The sequence below is a fragment of the Ammodytes marinus genome (genome assembly GCF_949987685.1).
Source record: "Ammodytes marinus genome assembly, chromosome: 22".
Classification (NCBI taxonomy): Eukaryota; Metazoa; Chordata; class Actinopteri; order Uranoscopiformes; family Ammodytidae; genus Ammodytes; species Ammodytes marinus.
In genome coordinates, this window is record NC_137226.1 from 1243579 (window position 1) to 1259604 (window position 16026).

Sequence of the window (16026 nt, forward strand, 5' to 3'; positions counted from 1 at the left end):
CGCCCCGTTAAAGCCTCTTTTGTGACCAAAGCCTGGATGAAACGTCAGGAGGGTTTATATCGTTAGTGTTAGTATTGTTTAGCATCTATTTCTGGTCTGTCTGTCTGACGAAATTTGAACAAGATCAAGCTGTGAACAACCAGGGCTTTGAGGAAGTGTAGAAAGATGACAGTGTTTTATTTCACAAGCGGATGAAACTGCTATTTTTACGGGGTTTTTTTAACGGAAATTGCGTTAAATTTGAGGCGAATCGTGGCACTTTTAGCTTTCCACAGACAGACAGGCAGACAGGCAGACAGGCAGACAGGCAGACAGACAGACAGACAGACAGACAGACAGACAGACAGTATCTGGTTACAGCTGTTCTTTTAACACTATTGAAGCATTAACACTGTTGTTTTATTCTAAATCATAATTATTTCAGGGATATTTTACTCACAGATAGTCACAGCTGTCCCTGTTCTTCAGTAATCTCCATTGGGCTTCTTGTTCCCTGATCTGTTTTTGCCAAATGCCAAACAACCGCTATACTGCCTCCCCCTCCATCTCTCTCTCTCTCTCTCTCTCTCTCTCTCTGTCTCTCCCTCTCTCTCTCTGTCTCTCTCTCTGTCCCTCTCATCCCCTAACTCTCTCTCTCTCACACACACACACACCCTCTCTCGCTTACTCTGATGCTGTCCAGTTGCCCAGTAATGCAAGGCAGCAGACCACACACACACACACACACACACACACACACACTTTCAGAGTTGCATTGATGATCCGGCCTGCTAAGTGTAGTCATGTTTCAGCTGTGTATGTGTGTGTGTGTGTGCATAGATAGCAGTTGAGACAAACATGTATAAACAGAACGCTGTCATTGACAACATGATGTCACTACTGACCAACCAATCACAGGGGTCCAAAGCGTACTTGTACTTTACTTGAGATTTTTTCTTTCTTCTATTTAATTAAACTAAATTAAATTAAAAATAAACTTTATGGGGGGCGCCCTTAGCTCAGTTGGTAGGGCGTCCCCCCCCCCATGGGCCTCAGCCAGCAGCGGACCCGGGTTCGATTCCAGCCCGCGGTCGTTCTCTGCATGTCACTCCCCTCTCTGCCCCATTTCAACTCTGTCTCTACACTATCAATAAAGCATAAAAATGCCCAAAAAACTTTATTGTCCATCACATTATGACAGAACATTGCCGTCAGTTAGTGGTTGAAACAACATTAAAAGAACACAAGACTCAGACTATTTTCCCGTTTTTTGAAGTGCATATTGCAGTGGGAAATATAATATAAAATATTTATTGTAAGTTCTTTTTTTAGCTAAAAAAAACTCTATAGGGGCTGCCTGAAGAAATTAATGAATAAGACAAGATAATTCAAATAGTTTAATTTAAAAAAAAAAGTAATGATATGGTCATGGCCTAATGTGCATGATTGTTTAAAAATTATTGTTATTATTTTTTTAATTAAACGTTTTTTTATTTATCTATTTTATTCATTTGACATATTCATGTATTTTTTTTTATTATTAATTATTTCTATTTTATTTATTTTATAGATAATATTTTATTTAGTTTAATATATATTTTTTCCCTCTCTCTTTGGTCTCGGATAATCTCGGAATGTGTCTCGGCTCCTCTCGTTTTCCTTCGGCTGTACTCGGGTCCCGCGCATGCGCCGTGTAGTCGGAAGTTGTCAAACTCCGCCCCGATACAAGAGCATTTCGTGGGAAAATCAAGCGACGACAGAGACAGACAGACAGACAGACAGACAGACAGACAGACAGACAGACAGACAGACAGGTTGCGTTCCGAATCGCATACTTTCTACTATACAGTATGTAGAAAAAAGATTTAGGATGTCCCGATTCTTATGGCCAGATTTAGGATGGTTAGAAGTACCCGGATGTCCTACTTCATGCGGCCAAGATTGTAAGTGTTGAAAAGTGCATCCTATTTGGGCGATTCTGACCCACAATCCAGTGCGCACGTGAAGTGACGTAACATCGACGAAGCCTCCATATGAAAACAAACGGGGATGCGACGGATATAAAAGCAAGAGGCAAGATCAAGGCGCAATGTTATGATGAAATAAGAGAGTAAAGTATGTCCCAATAGTATGCCTACTGCATCCTAACTAGATTCTTTTTATCGTCGGATGTAGTATGTAGAATAGAAAAAAGAAAGAGTATGAGATTCGGAACGCAACCACAGACAGTAAAACAACAGGTAACAGCCCATTTTATCTCTTAACAGTTTTTATTCACACACGCTGTTATTTGTGATGCTAGTTAGCTGCTAACCATGCTATAGTCACCGTTTAGTTGCCAGTTGGCTAACGTTAGCTCTGCTGTGTTGTGTGTTACTGTATGTGCAAAGGTCCATGGTTGGTGGGCATGTGATTCTGAATAGCTTGCTCTATTTAGCTCATATACTGTAAATAAAATAGGGTTAGATGAAGCAGGTATTGCTCATTCACTGCTACATAACAATGTTCCTGCTAAATATCTAATACAACGCTAAAAATCACTTTTTAAGTGTACATTTTGAGCTATTTCAAGGAGGAATGTGCGCATTAAAACATAACAGGACAAGAGTAACGGTTGCCATTATGCATAATTTATATTACCGGTATTTTATTTTAATTATAATAACATAAGGAAATATAAAAAAATAAGTAATAATGAAATAAGCAAAATGAACACATTTGGATATTATATTACAACAAATAACAATATTTACCTAAAGTAATGAAAAAGAAAATTAATTAGAAATATGTCAAATAGGCACATCCTGCTTTCAAAACATGTATAATATAATAAATGATGTAAAATGGGATTTCTAAGAGTTAAATGCAGAAATACTATAAATAAGGTTATTAGATGTAATGCAGTAGGAGTATTTCATGTTACTTATGTAAGGTGGAATGTGCACTTCAGTATTTAATTACTTCAGTTCAGCCAAAATAGATAGTTTTCACTATACATCATGCATATTTTATTTGTTGTAAATACTAAAATATTACTTTATTCAGGTACAGGTAGTTTTCATGTAAGTCACAAGTCGTTTGTCACAATTAAATTAAATTCAAAAAAACTTTATTTGTCCCCAGGGGGCAGTTGAAGGCACATAGAGCAGCAGCATTACAAAGGACAGGGCCATGTCCAAACATACAAACCAACCAAAACACAGCGTTGCTACCTGGCAGACAATACACACAAGCACAGGTGTCTACAAATACACAAATATATATAAATATGTATAAAATATGCAAAGTGCATGTTTATAAATGTGATGATAAATGCACTACCCCCCGACATCCACCACATTGACTCCATATCCCTGTTCAAATCTAAACTCAAAACTCACCTTTTTAAATTTGCTTACCCCTCCTGATCTTCCCATCCCATTTTTGTTTGTAATTCAATTGATTGTACTGTATCTGTCTCATTGTACGGTGTCCTTGAGTGTCACGCCTTTATAAAATGCATTATTATTATTATTATTATTATTATTGTTATTATTATTATTATTATTATTATTATTATTATTATTATTATTATTATTATTATTATTATTATTATTAATATTATTATTATTATTATTATTATTAAACAGTGATGCTAAAGTATTTAAGGATGTTAAAAAGTAAGATAAAGTCATAGCGGACCAATGGTAAAAATAATTTAAGTTTGTGTCATTGTTAATTTAACAAAGAGAAAAGGAAATGTCTCTCACTGTCTGTTCTGCACATGCTCAGTAGTGTCCCTTTCTCTTGTCTGTTCTGCACATGCTCAGTAGCGCCGTGATGCCGTCTAGTGTGGATATCAAAGCTCCGGTGTGTGTGTGTCTCAATGTGTGTGTGTGTGTGTGTGTGTGTGTGTGTGTGTCTCAGTGTGTGTGTGCGTGTGTCTCAGTGTGTGTGTGTGTGTGTGTGTGTGTCTGCTTGTTATGTAACTTCAGTGTTGACTCTCAGGTCTCAGTCACTCTGACCTGATGAAGCAAACACAGCCACAGACTTTTGAAAGGTTAAATTTGACACATTTTAACATCAAATTCGGCCGCATTAGTTATAGATTAACTTATTCAATGCCTTTAAAAAGGTACAGTGTGTAATATTGGAGTATTTTAGCATCATCTAGTGGTTAGATTGTAGATGTCAACGCTCCCTTGCTAACCCCTAACAATTTACAAAAGCTACGGTGGCCTTCAAGGACAAGAAGCTATAGTTACTAAAGATGGCATCATCCACCACTGCCTCAAGCCTTTCCACAATATCAAGTGATGAGGTGAAGATGTATTTAGTTATTTATTCTATAGTACTTATTCTTCTTGGTCTTCCAACAGGTGCATTTTCCCCAGGACGCCCACTATATATTAAAACGTGTAAGGCCGTTAAGTTTGTCCGTTCTGAGCTACTGTAGAAACATGGGAGTGTAGACAGTGTGCAGAGACTGAGATGAAATGGGTCAGAGAGGGGAATGACATGCAGAGAACGACCCGGGCTCGATTCCATTTCCAGCATTTTCAAGATAGAAGTACAACTTTTTCAACAAGCACAAAGCTTTGAATATGTATGGGGAAAAAACATGCTCATGATTTGGTACATTTACTATTTGTAAAATGGGACGGCATTCATATAAAGTGTATTGGCAATCAGCTAATAAAGCTATTGAGGAAGAAACATGAATTTTCCATAAAAATATAAATATAAAAAATATTAGACTGAGTCACTGGGTTTCATAACGTGAAAGCTATTGAAGGAAATTGTATAACTTTGTATCAAAATATTTGTTGAAAATTAATAAATTATTAATCAAAATGTGTTTAATTATTTAGTGAAAAAATAATATTACAATTGTCAATAATATGACCAAGTAAGAATGAACTTATTGAACATTTAAAAAAAAAAAAAATACACAGAATTTTATAGACAGTCCCTAAATCAATCCGATCTAAATACCGAACTTCCTTAGTTTCTTATTAACTGTTGGCATGCGGCCAATACCTGTACTGTACTTTGTAATGGGGACAATAAAGTCTAAAGTCTTCACATGTCTTGCTAGAGGAATGATAGTGGAGCAGATAAGTGCTACACTCCTTTAATTTGTGATACAACATGAACATTGCCATGAGCAGTCTCCATGGGTCACTTGACAAGAAAATTGTCCGAGACAATGAAGTGAAAAAAAAAACTTTTTTAATGAAAAAACCAAATAGATTTTTATGAGAAATTTTCAAATTCACAATTTCAAATGTCTTGGACAATTTTCTTGACCAGTGACCCATGGAGACTGCTCATGCCAATTTTCACACTTGTATCACCAACTGAAAGATTCTGAGGAAAATAAGCACTTAGCCGCTCCACTATGAGGAAATAAAAGCTTAGGACGAGCCCCTTAGGCCTTTAAACCAACGCATTGCAAATATCTGATGTGTCTACAAAGCATTGTTTTACCCTGACGATAGTTTCATCTAAACCAATCAGAATATAATTTTTTTGTGGATTTTTAATTAAATGCTGTGAGAGTAGGGTGTGACCTAATTGAATGTATTACAGGCTTTGTTTTAAGAAATGGTAAAATGTGTAATATATCAAAACATAATAATTTATAGACTGGATTATTCAGCTGGGGCACATTAAATGTACAGTGTGCAGAATTAAGTGGCATTTTTCAGAGCAGACTTGGTAGACATATCCATAAGTATGTTTTAACTAGTGTATAGTAAATTTAAATAAAAGTTTTTTTAATAACCCTACAATAAGCGCTTTATATCTCCATAGGAACAGAGCTACTTACTCTTGTAACAGGCAAAGTGTGTGTTGTCTTTGGTCGTTACCTGCAACTAGTGAAATATGGCGCTTTGCTTCTATCTAGTGGCGAATGTGGATAACTACAACTATAGATCAGGAAACACTTCTGCTCAGACTCCTCCCTTTTTAATTGTCTCTCTGATCTTTGAGCTTCAGTTGATCAGAGTGACAAGAGGCTGCATGAGACACATCTCTCTGGTAAGTCTAGACATTTTCACTGTCATGTTGTCGTTAATGTGTTAAGCATTTCTTTACTACGGTGGCGCTGAGCATTCAGCAAATAAAAAAAAGTTTCTCAATTTATGCAATTACGATATTGGCTCCGGCCTTCGTTGCAGTGGTCGCGGGTTCAAATCCGACCCGTGGACCTTTACTGCAGGTCACCCCACCCCCTCTCTCTCTCTGTCTCCCCATTTCAACTCTGTACTGTCTAATAAAACTTGAAAATGCCAAAAAATAATCTTAAAAAAAACAACATATCAACTTATCTAGCAATAAGGACATCAGGAGCTCCTCTCTCTTTCATCAATAACGTTGCTGTTTGCAGGACAGCAACAATGACACTGTCGTCTTTTGTATCCTGCTCCGATTGAGGCATTGGGAAATATTAATGTTTTTTAAAAGTGAGGAGGATTACTAATATATATGTTACATATTATATTATGTATGAGTATGTTCTCTTGATTACTAGATATTTTCTCATAATTGTGAGATCCTAATTGCTAGAAGAGGTTTTTTAATTTGCTGAATGCTCAGCGCCACCGTAGTTTACTGACAGTATCTGGCTCACTACTTTACAGGCAGCTCTGTTTGCACGTCTTTGCCAGTGTGTGGACTTTAGCCTCGCATATAAACTGATTGTAAAAGCGAATCATTTGCATTGAACATTTGACAGGTGTGTGCCAAAGAAATGTTTAAACACAACAACCATCATTAAAACATAAAAGAAGATTGGTCAGCAATTAGATTGACTGTTGAGAGAACTGAAAGCGAAACTTGTTCAATTGAAATAAATCGCATAGAGTTTATTGGACCCCATCCAGGTTACACCCAGCAGGGGTGCGCTGTAGATAATGGTTCTCTACTTCATATGCTATGGGGTCGCACAAAGTTACAAGTATCCATGACTATATCAAAAACAATTCCAGGACAAGTTATTACTTTCACTCAAGGTTTGTACATATTCGGAAATCTCAATGTATTTAATGACTTTAATGACTTCATCCAGCACTGAATAGGTTCAAACTGCACGAAAACATATTCTTTTCTAAAGGAGAGCCTTCACTGTATCTTTTTGTGTTGTAGCGTGCTCTATTATGATTAATGTTATTTTGATACAGGCTAGTTTGTACACACCTTGAACTTTTTCTTTCCTTTTGCCTCTTGCTGTGTGTGTGTGTGTGTGTGAGTGAGTGAGTGAGTGAGTGAGTGAGTGAGTGAGTGAGTGAGTGTAGTACCCCAAGTAACCAAATACACATTATTTCAGGTTTAATAAACTCAACATGCTACACATACTATCCACAAGCCTAAACTTTTCTCTGAATTTTACCAGGAAGATAAAATGGAAAAGCTTTCAGAGAAGATCTTGAAAGAACTAGAGCAATTAATCCCAGATGAGTTTATGAAATTCAAATGGCACCTGAAAGGGGATAACGAGATTCCAGCATCTCGACTGATTGAGGCAAAGGAGCTGGACACAGTAGATCTGATGGTACAGAAATATGGCGGCACTGGAGCTCTGGAGGTAACCTTGAGGCTCTTAGAAAAGATCAGCAGGAATGATCTGGTGCAAAACTTGCAGAACTCCAGCTCAGGACTAACAGGTAAGTTGGGAGAAAGGAAGATATAAACTTCTGAAAATAAAGGTTTTCTAATAAAAAAAAAAAATTATAAAAAATATATTAATGGGACATATTGCATATGTTTCTTCTTCTTCTACTTCTTTTACAGCACATCCTAAACTTCTGTCTGGTGATGGGAAACTGGAACATCATGGTGAAGATAGTTTGACACTAGCAGACAACCCCGATAGATTTTGGAGATTTGTTTCAGCAGTACTGGCAGTGTGTTTGGGTGTGTGTGTGTCTTACATTATATACTTAGACACACATTATGTTGGTGCTCAGGCAGAGGGGTGTAACTTAAAGCAGGCAAACCTAATGGTTGACCGGCAGTTTGCAGAGTGTAAGACACAACTGAACCAATGTAATGAAACTCTGAGCATTTTAAGAATGCAGAAAATCAGTGAAGAAAATTCTACCACGTGTGTTACCCATAAGGCAGCGGTGGTTAATTTAAAGCAGGCAAACCTAATGGTGGCCCAGCGTTTTGCAGAGATTGAGACACTACTGAACCAATTTAATGAAACTCCGAGCATTTTAGGAAAGCGTGTGAATTATATCACAAGTGTTATCCATAAGGTAGAGGGGGGTAACTTAACGCAGGCAAAGCTAATGGTGGTCCAGCAGTTTGCAGTGGATGTGACTCTGGATCCTGATACAGCACATCCTAAACTCATCCTGTCTGATGATGGAAAACAGGTGCATCATGGTGATAGGAAGAAGAAACTAACGGACAACCCTGAGAGGTTTATTAAATATGCGATCATCTTAGGAAAGCAGGTTTTCATTAAAGGAAAATTTTACTTTGAGGTTCAGGTTAAAGGGAAGACCAAGTGGACCTTAGGAGTCGCCAAAGAGTCGATTAACAGGAAGGGAAATATAACACTGGATCCTGAATATGGTTTCTGGACAATGGGGTTGAGGAATGGGGATGAATACCAAGCTATTGAAAGTCCGTCTGTCCCTCTCTGTCTGAAGTTGCCTCCTGAGAAGATTGGAGTGTTTGTGGACTATGAGGAGGGTCTGGTCTCCTTTTATGATGCAGATACTGCAGATCTTCTCTACTCCTTTACCGGTTGTTCCTTCACTGAGAAACTCTATCCATTCTTCAGTCCCAGTCTTAATTACGGGGGAAAAAACTCTGCCCCTCTGATCATCTCTCCTGTCAATCTGAAAGATTAATACATCATATTTTAAGGTGTTTTCAGTTATTCTAGTGGATTACACTTTTACTCAGATTGTAGAAGTAAAGTTTAAAGTTGTTCTGAGTTGAGCTGTGAATAACATGAGGTCACCAAGACAAACCTACAATATCTTAAAGAATAATTAAGAATTATATTTTCTCACTTTAAAGTAGGGGAGAACGAGGTAATCTGAGCCACTTTTTACATTTGCTCCCCTCTAAGCGAGCTAAAATGATTTATCACTCAAATTTACACATTTCCCATTAATTCAGGGTGTTTCCTAGAAATGGGCATTAGCAGAATTTTTTCAAGACAAAGGGCAGTGAAAATATGATTGTTTTAAAAAAAAGTTGTCATGTCCAGACCAGAAAAATCAAGGGGGTAAAGTGAACCACTTACTTTTTCCACTCTGAAACTACCATAACAACACATATTGTAACAAGTTAGAATCCTGAAAGCTAGCCACACATTCCAGAACTAATGTCGGACAAGTAAAAGAATGATGGGGTTTGGTCAATTAAGCAAAGCAAATTTTCTAAACACTTGAAAGTAACTCTGAACAAAATCAAATACAACATATTATAATTCAAAAGGTTTTAATAAGATTCAAATGATAGATGGAACCAGTTAGATTAGAACACAGTCTGGGGGTCAGAACACAGGACCCTTATAGGCCTTTCACACCAAAATGAACCAAGAGTCAGTTCCAGGCTGGTGTTGGGGTCAGTTCAAAACTGGTTACAGCCTTATCCCAGTTATGAACCGGTTGGTTTCACATCGACCGGAGACAGCCATGGAGCCGGCAAGAGAGCAACGTCATGACGTCACTGTAAACGTGTGTGTACGTCACCCGACGCCGCTGCTCTTGTGGCTAACGCTAAAGCTACCGCTAGCTTTAAGCACAACAACAGCGGCGAATACGTCTTATTTTTACACTTGTTGGCTCTCGCTTTGCTTTCTTAAGCAAACAGGACCCATACAGCGTATTCTCGCCGGTCAATTTGATCGCTACGTTCGGTAATTATGTTATGTTTACGTCTCGTAGTAGCGGTGTTTTTAAATATGGCGGGCATGAGGTTTGAGTTGCTCTGGTTGGTCAGGATAATCCCTCCCCCAACCGTTCGCGCAAGCAGTTCTTATCAAACCCTGCTCAATCCTGGGGTATGAGTTCCCCCGGTTTTTACGGCCCGGAGCAGGCTCTCTGGCGGTGTGAAACCAAAACACTGGCTCTAACTCCGAACAAGCCCAGACCTAGCGCCGATTTTGTGGCGGTGTGAAAGGCCTATTAGAGCCAGCTTGTGCCTGGGGGTCAAAGCATAGGAAAGATGGTGGGGGAAAGTGAGACAGTGGCTCACTTTCCCCCACAGCATTTGGCTCACTTTCCCCCACCACCACAATTTGAGAAATAACTACCTCTCTTAGCATGTCAGGCTAATCTTTAGCTAATATCATCACATGGTTTGTATCTCTTGGTAGTTCATCAACACGTATGATAGAAGTTTTTCTACGTGAATACATTTGCTTTGGCACAACAGTTGATTAAGTTGACAGCAAGAAAATTTACTTTTACATGCAAAATACCTATTTTGGTGAAAAAAACATGCTTACCACAGGACCATGAGGTCCTCTCTTTCAGGGCCATGGGGAAATAAGAGGGGCTTGAAAACATATCTCACATGACCACAAATGTTTTCCGTTGCCTAGATACAGGGGGTGGCTCACATTACCCGATGCCTCAGATTCCCCCGTTCTCCCCTACCCACTGTAGTTTTTAACCAGTTGTGATGATATACATTAATGAGCAGGTCTGAGTTTTGTTTGTACCTTGAATTGTACAAGATATTCCTGCTGATTGCGAAGCCTATCAAATTAAAAGTGGGATGTACAGTGACATCCATGGGTTTCAAACGATTTCCCTATTTAACATGTGGTGGCAGTAATGTGCCAGGTATTATACCAAATAAAAGCACCAAGAAAATGTAACTATCATGGTCTCTGTACAAGTACGTAGAAACACATTTTAAAGTTATCAAAAGCTGCAGAGGGCCTTTAAAATATAATATTTGTATGACGACATGTATATACACTATTTCAAATTCTGTTTAATTTATTTTTGTTGTAATCCATCCTGGCTTTTACTGTTGTAACAGATGTGACCGCCTGCACATAAGCTGCTTGAGAATCGTACATATTTTTGATCTGTTAGATTTGGATCTAAAAATGTGGATTCAAATGTGTAATAAATGAAATAAGGTTAACTGTTGGATGAATGGAAATATAAGGACTAGTGGACAGTTTTGTTTAGTTACGTTTGTAAACTGCAGAAAAATAGACTTTTGATTTAAGTTGTTTTGAGAAATGTTTGTCTGATATTTCCCCTATGTGGACCAGTTTTATATACAATTTAATGTTAATAAATGTAATCAAATAATTATAATGTGGAATTTGTTTTGCCTCTTAACGATGTGCATACCTCCTCAGACAAGGATGGAAACTTCAAAACAGGTTTCTAACTGCTGATAAAGTGATGCATATAAACTTGTGGTTAGCCACTGTGAGATGTTTACATGACAAGTGTCACATATTCTGCTGCAAGAGGGAGGTGCTACCTCTCTCTGTACAAGACTAGTATCTGAAGTGTGGTTTTCAGTGCACTCTAGCTGACACTTTGACTTTATGACCTTTAAAGGATGACACATAGGACAACATATAGACTCTGAATTATGGTAATAATTAAAAAAAAGTTTATCTTGGGTTGAAGATCATGTGAATGTGTGATTATGTTGTTTACATGTGGGAACCTGACCTGTATGACAAGAAAAAGTAAGGTGAGTGAGTTGTACAAAAACAGAAGATAACAAGAAGTGGCAGTTTTGTTTGGGGGGGGAAGTGAAAATATACCAGAGAGAGGAAGTCAAGGTTAATCCAAGACCCATCTCTCTTTGACTGAAGATCTCAAAGGCAACTTTAAGTCTAAAATACCAAGTGCTCTCTTGAATAGTTTAACTTTATATTTCATCTTTCTACATCCAAAGAACTCTGCTTGGTGAGTAATTTTAAACAGATTAGAGCACATTTGTTTCTTTCCTCTTTGTCTCTGCATTTTGTTAAGATTAAAACTATTCAGAGTACTTTTACCAGCCTATACCAGCCAGTCATATATTTTGTATTTGTATTATTTTGTATTATGATTAAATTGATTATTATTATCATTATTATTATTATTAGAGGAAGGTGTAGTTGCAGTAAGGGAGAGTGGCCTAAGTTGTGCAATTTTTTACTCAAAGTGACTTTAAAGTGAGGCCTTGACAGTTATGTCTCCAACTCAAATACAGTCAAGTGCGAAAGTTTGTGAACCCCTTGAGCCTTTTGGAATTTTATTTATTTTAACCATTATTAATTCATTTTTATCAATACCAGTATTTTTTATATGAAATAACAGATGTTTGTTTATCAATTCAACATTTTTATTTTCCAGAAATCAATTGTTAAAACAGATAAAACAAATTATTTGACGAATGTTGTATGTGCAAAAGTTTGTGAACCCTGAGCTGCATTGCTTAAATCGAGCAAGGTAAACACAATCAGGTTGGCCAAATTGGTTGATGAAATAGACCAATGTAATGAGAGATCTTTAGGAAAGAAATTGGGTGGCACTAGATAAAACAGAGATAAAACCAGGTCAGTTTAGGCTCACCAAAGTGAACCCATACAGGTCAGACATGCTAAAAGGGAAACAAATCTCAGAGGATCTCAGGAATAGAGTTTTGATGTTACACATTTGTCTGGGGACAGTTATAAATTCATAAAAAAAAATTTGAGCTCAATCGGTCCACCGTGAGGCAAATCATCTACAAATGGAGAGCTTTAAGAGTGACTTAACATCTGCCTAGAAGTGGACTTCCTTCAAAAATATCCTCAAGCGCCACAAGAAAAGTGATTTTTCAGGTAAAAGCCAACCCAAACATTACACCTGGAGATTTGCAGACAATTTGAAACCACCATTATTCACTTGGGAGAAGGTTCTCTAGGTGGTAGGCAGAATTGCGTTTTTGCCCAAACATGGCGGTTTTGGTTATGACCAAACAGTTAAATTTTTGACTAATCTGTCCACAGAATAAGACTTCAGGTATCTCCAGGTGCTCTCTGGCAAAGTTGTGACAAGCAGTTTTGTTCTTTTTTGAGAGCAGAGGCTTCTTCAGCAACCATCCCATGAAAGCCATGTTGACTGAGTTTTCTTCTTATTGTGGAACCATGCACATCTGTCCCAGATGCTGCAAGAGAGGTCTGCAAATCACCAGATGTAATGTTTGGGTTGGCTTTTAACTGAAAAATCACTTATCTTGTGGCGCTTGTGGATATTTTTGAAGGAAGTCCACTTCTAGGCAGATGTTCAGTCACTCTTAAAGCTCTTCATTTGTAGATGATTTGCCTCACGGTGGACCGATGGAGCTCAAACTTTTTTTTAAATAATTTATAGCTGTCCCCAGACAAATGTGCAGCATCACAACTCTATTCCTGAGATCCTCTGAGATTGTTTCCCCTTTTAGCATGTCTGACCTGTATGGGTTCACTTTGGTGAGCCTAAACTGACCTGGTTTTATCTCTGTTGTATCTAGTGCCGCCCAATTTCTTCCCTAAAGATCTCTCACTACATTGGTCCATTTCATGACTCAATTTGGCCCATCTGATTGTGTTTACCTGCTCCATTTAAGCAATGCAGCTCAGGGTTCACAAACTTTTGCACATACAACATTCGTCAAATAATTTGTTTTATCTGTTTTAACAATTGATTTCTGGAAAAGAAAAATGTTGAATTGATAAACAAACATCTGTTATTTCATATAAAAAATACTGGTATTGATAAAAATGAATTAATGATGGTTACAATAAATAAAATTCCAAAATGTTCAAGGGGTTCACAAACTTTCGCACTTGACTGTATATGCATATATTTCAGGGTGTTGTGCATCCCTGGCAATAAAAACTTTGTATCTGGAATTAACTGTTGAAGAAATATAGCTTTCGGAAAAAAAGTTGTCTTGTTGCACAACTTGCCCCCGGTGTGGTGTAAGTTGTGCCGTTGGAGAGAATACCATGGGGTAAATTGTGCCATTGCTATATATCTCATAAACTGTAATGTAAGACAAATCCATTAGACAATCACTTATTTAAGGTGTATTTAAAGTAAATAAAGTAAATATTTTACAAAGATTGAAGGACAATTTTCTTAAACAAGGCCTAGCAGATCTAGGTGGTTTTGCCTGCAAAGCTCACAATGACAAAGTCACCATTATCATCTTTCTGGCCATCTGAACTCTCATCAGTGGTGTCGTTAAGTGGAATGGAGATGTCAGTCTCTTCTGAGCTACTGTAGACAATCACTTTCTTTTTGGTGACCAGAGTATACAGCCATGCCACTGGCACAACTCTCAGAAATGTACTTTGCACTAGTTGCTCCGTGCTTGTGACTGCCATCTGACAAATGTGATTCCCCCTCCATTTCTGCCTTTAAATCAAGGCTCAAAACCCATCTTTACACCCTGGTTTTTCCTCCCCATTAACTATCTTACCTCTGCACTACTATCTTTGTTTATATTTGTGGATGTATAGGCTTTATGTCTTTTATTTTTCTTATTGTTATTTTACCTTCATTGTTTATCTACTGAATGCACTATGTACAGCACTTTGGACAGTGCAAACTGTCATAAATGTGCTTTTATAAATATATTTTACTTACTTACTTACTTATAACTCACATAGGCCCTTTGGCACAAATCACCCCAACCCCAGAATTTTGGATAATAGGCATGATGCAGCAATTTAGGGCTGACATCGTGCTAACTATATAGACACAAAGTGTAGCATACTAAAACATGTGTCAAATGTTTTCAAACGTGTCTATAATTGTTCAGACACAATAATCAAAAAACCATGATCATGGAAATTTTACTTTGAAAGACAAAAAACAGTTTTTTGAGCTTAAATGTGCTTATATCTTATTCAATGTTTCTCCCTTCTTTACAGGATGAGTCAAATGGATCGCTCTTCTTAAATATGTGGTCACATTTCCAATTTCTTCTATGGTTTTCTATAAACAAGGGATGGCACACTTCCCCAACCGCACAACTTAGGCCACTCTCCCTACTTTACATATTTCAAATTCTGGTTAATTTCTGTATTGTTTCATTTACGTTTTGCTGTATCCGCGCCCAGCTTTGTAACATGCATGAGTTGCTTCACCTAAACTGCTTGAACATTTATTTCTTTATTATCTGTTAAGATTTGTCAAATGTGGATGTAAATGTGTATAAAATGAAATTAAGTTGACTGATGGATTGATCGATTAAATACAAGGATGACTCGTGGAAAGTTTTGTTCAGGTTTGTTTGTAAACTGCAGGAAAACAGGCTTTTGATTTAAGTTGTGTTGAAAAATGTTAACAAGTCTGATATTTCAATTATGTGGACACATTTTACATTGTGATGTAATGCTTTTAAATGTAAATCAATGAAATGCAATAAGCATGTTTTGTTTTTAGTCAAATAAATGTTGGACTTTTGTTTCTGTCAGTAATACATAGAAAATAAATATGAAGTTTTGCCAAAAAAAGAAAGAATTGTGAGATGTTGCCTCTCTCTGCACTAGTATTCTGTATCTTAGTCACTGTTTTCATTTAAAATATATTTTTTTAATTATACATGAAAGAATGGAATCAAAGCGATTTCCAATAATATCCTGCTTCAATGAATACCTTGCAACAGGTGGTCAAAATGGGGATTTGAACATTAACTAGAAAACATTAAGTGCATTCAGAAATAATCTATGAATCTTTTCACCAGTAAATTTGTGAACACATCTCAGATAGGATGAAAACCTAAATGCACGCTTCTACGCCGCAAGATTACCATCTGCATGGTGGTTTTGACAGTGCTGACAATTTTAATTTACGCCCATCTATGGTAAAAAATAAAGATTGAAAAATGAATGTCTCATTTAAGCGGAAGGAAGTATATGTTTGATTATGTTTTTTTTTACTTAATCTGATCTTTTGGGGGAAGCGAGCTGAACATTTAACAGCAGGAAGAGGAAGCCAAAGTTAATCTGAGACCCATCTCTCCTTGACTGAAGAGCTCGAAGGAACTTTAGGTCTAAAATACCAAGTGTTATTTTAAATAGTTAACTTCATTTATCAT

At 37.2% G+C, this 16026-nt stretch overlaps 2 protein-coding genes across 2 annotated transcripts in view; one reads left to right on the forward strand and one right to left on the reverse strand.

The window, feature by feature from the left end:
• Positions 1-483, reverse strand: part of LOC307268728 (bestrophin-4-like) — a gene marked incomplete at its 3' end in the record, with an annotated part of 21578 nt that extends 21095 nt beyond the window's left edge. Inside the window, exon 1 of the mRNA XM_080051464.1 lies at positions 440-483. The remainder of the gene's footprint in view (positions 1-439) is intronic.
• LOC307268729 (E3 ubiquitin-protein ligase TRIM21-like) overlaps positions 1-8828 on the forward strand; it is a gene marked incomplete at both ends in the record, with an annotated part of 9573 nt that extends 745 nt beyond the window's left edge. The window contains 2 exons of the mRNA XM_080051465.1: positions 7358-7628; positions 8188-8828. Of these exons, the coding sequence (XP_079907591.1) occupies positions 7358-7628; positions 8188-8828 (912 nt within the window). The remainder of the gene's footprint in view (positions 1-7357; positions 7629-8187) is intronic.
• Positions 8829-16026: the final 7198 nt, after the last annotated feature.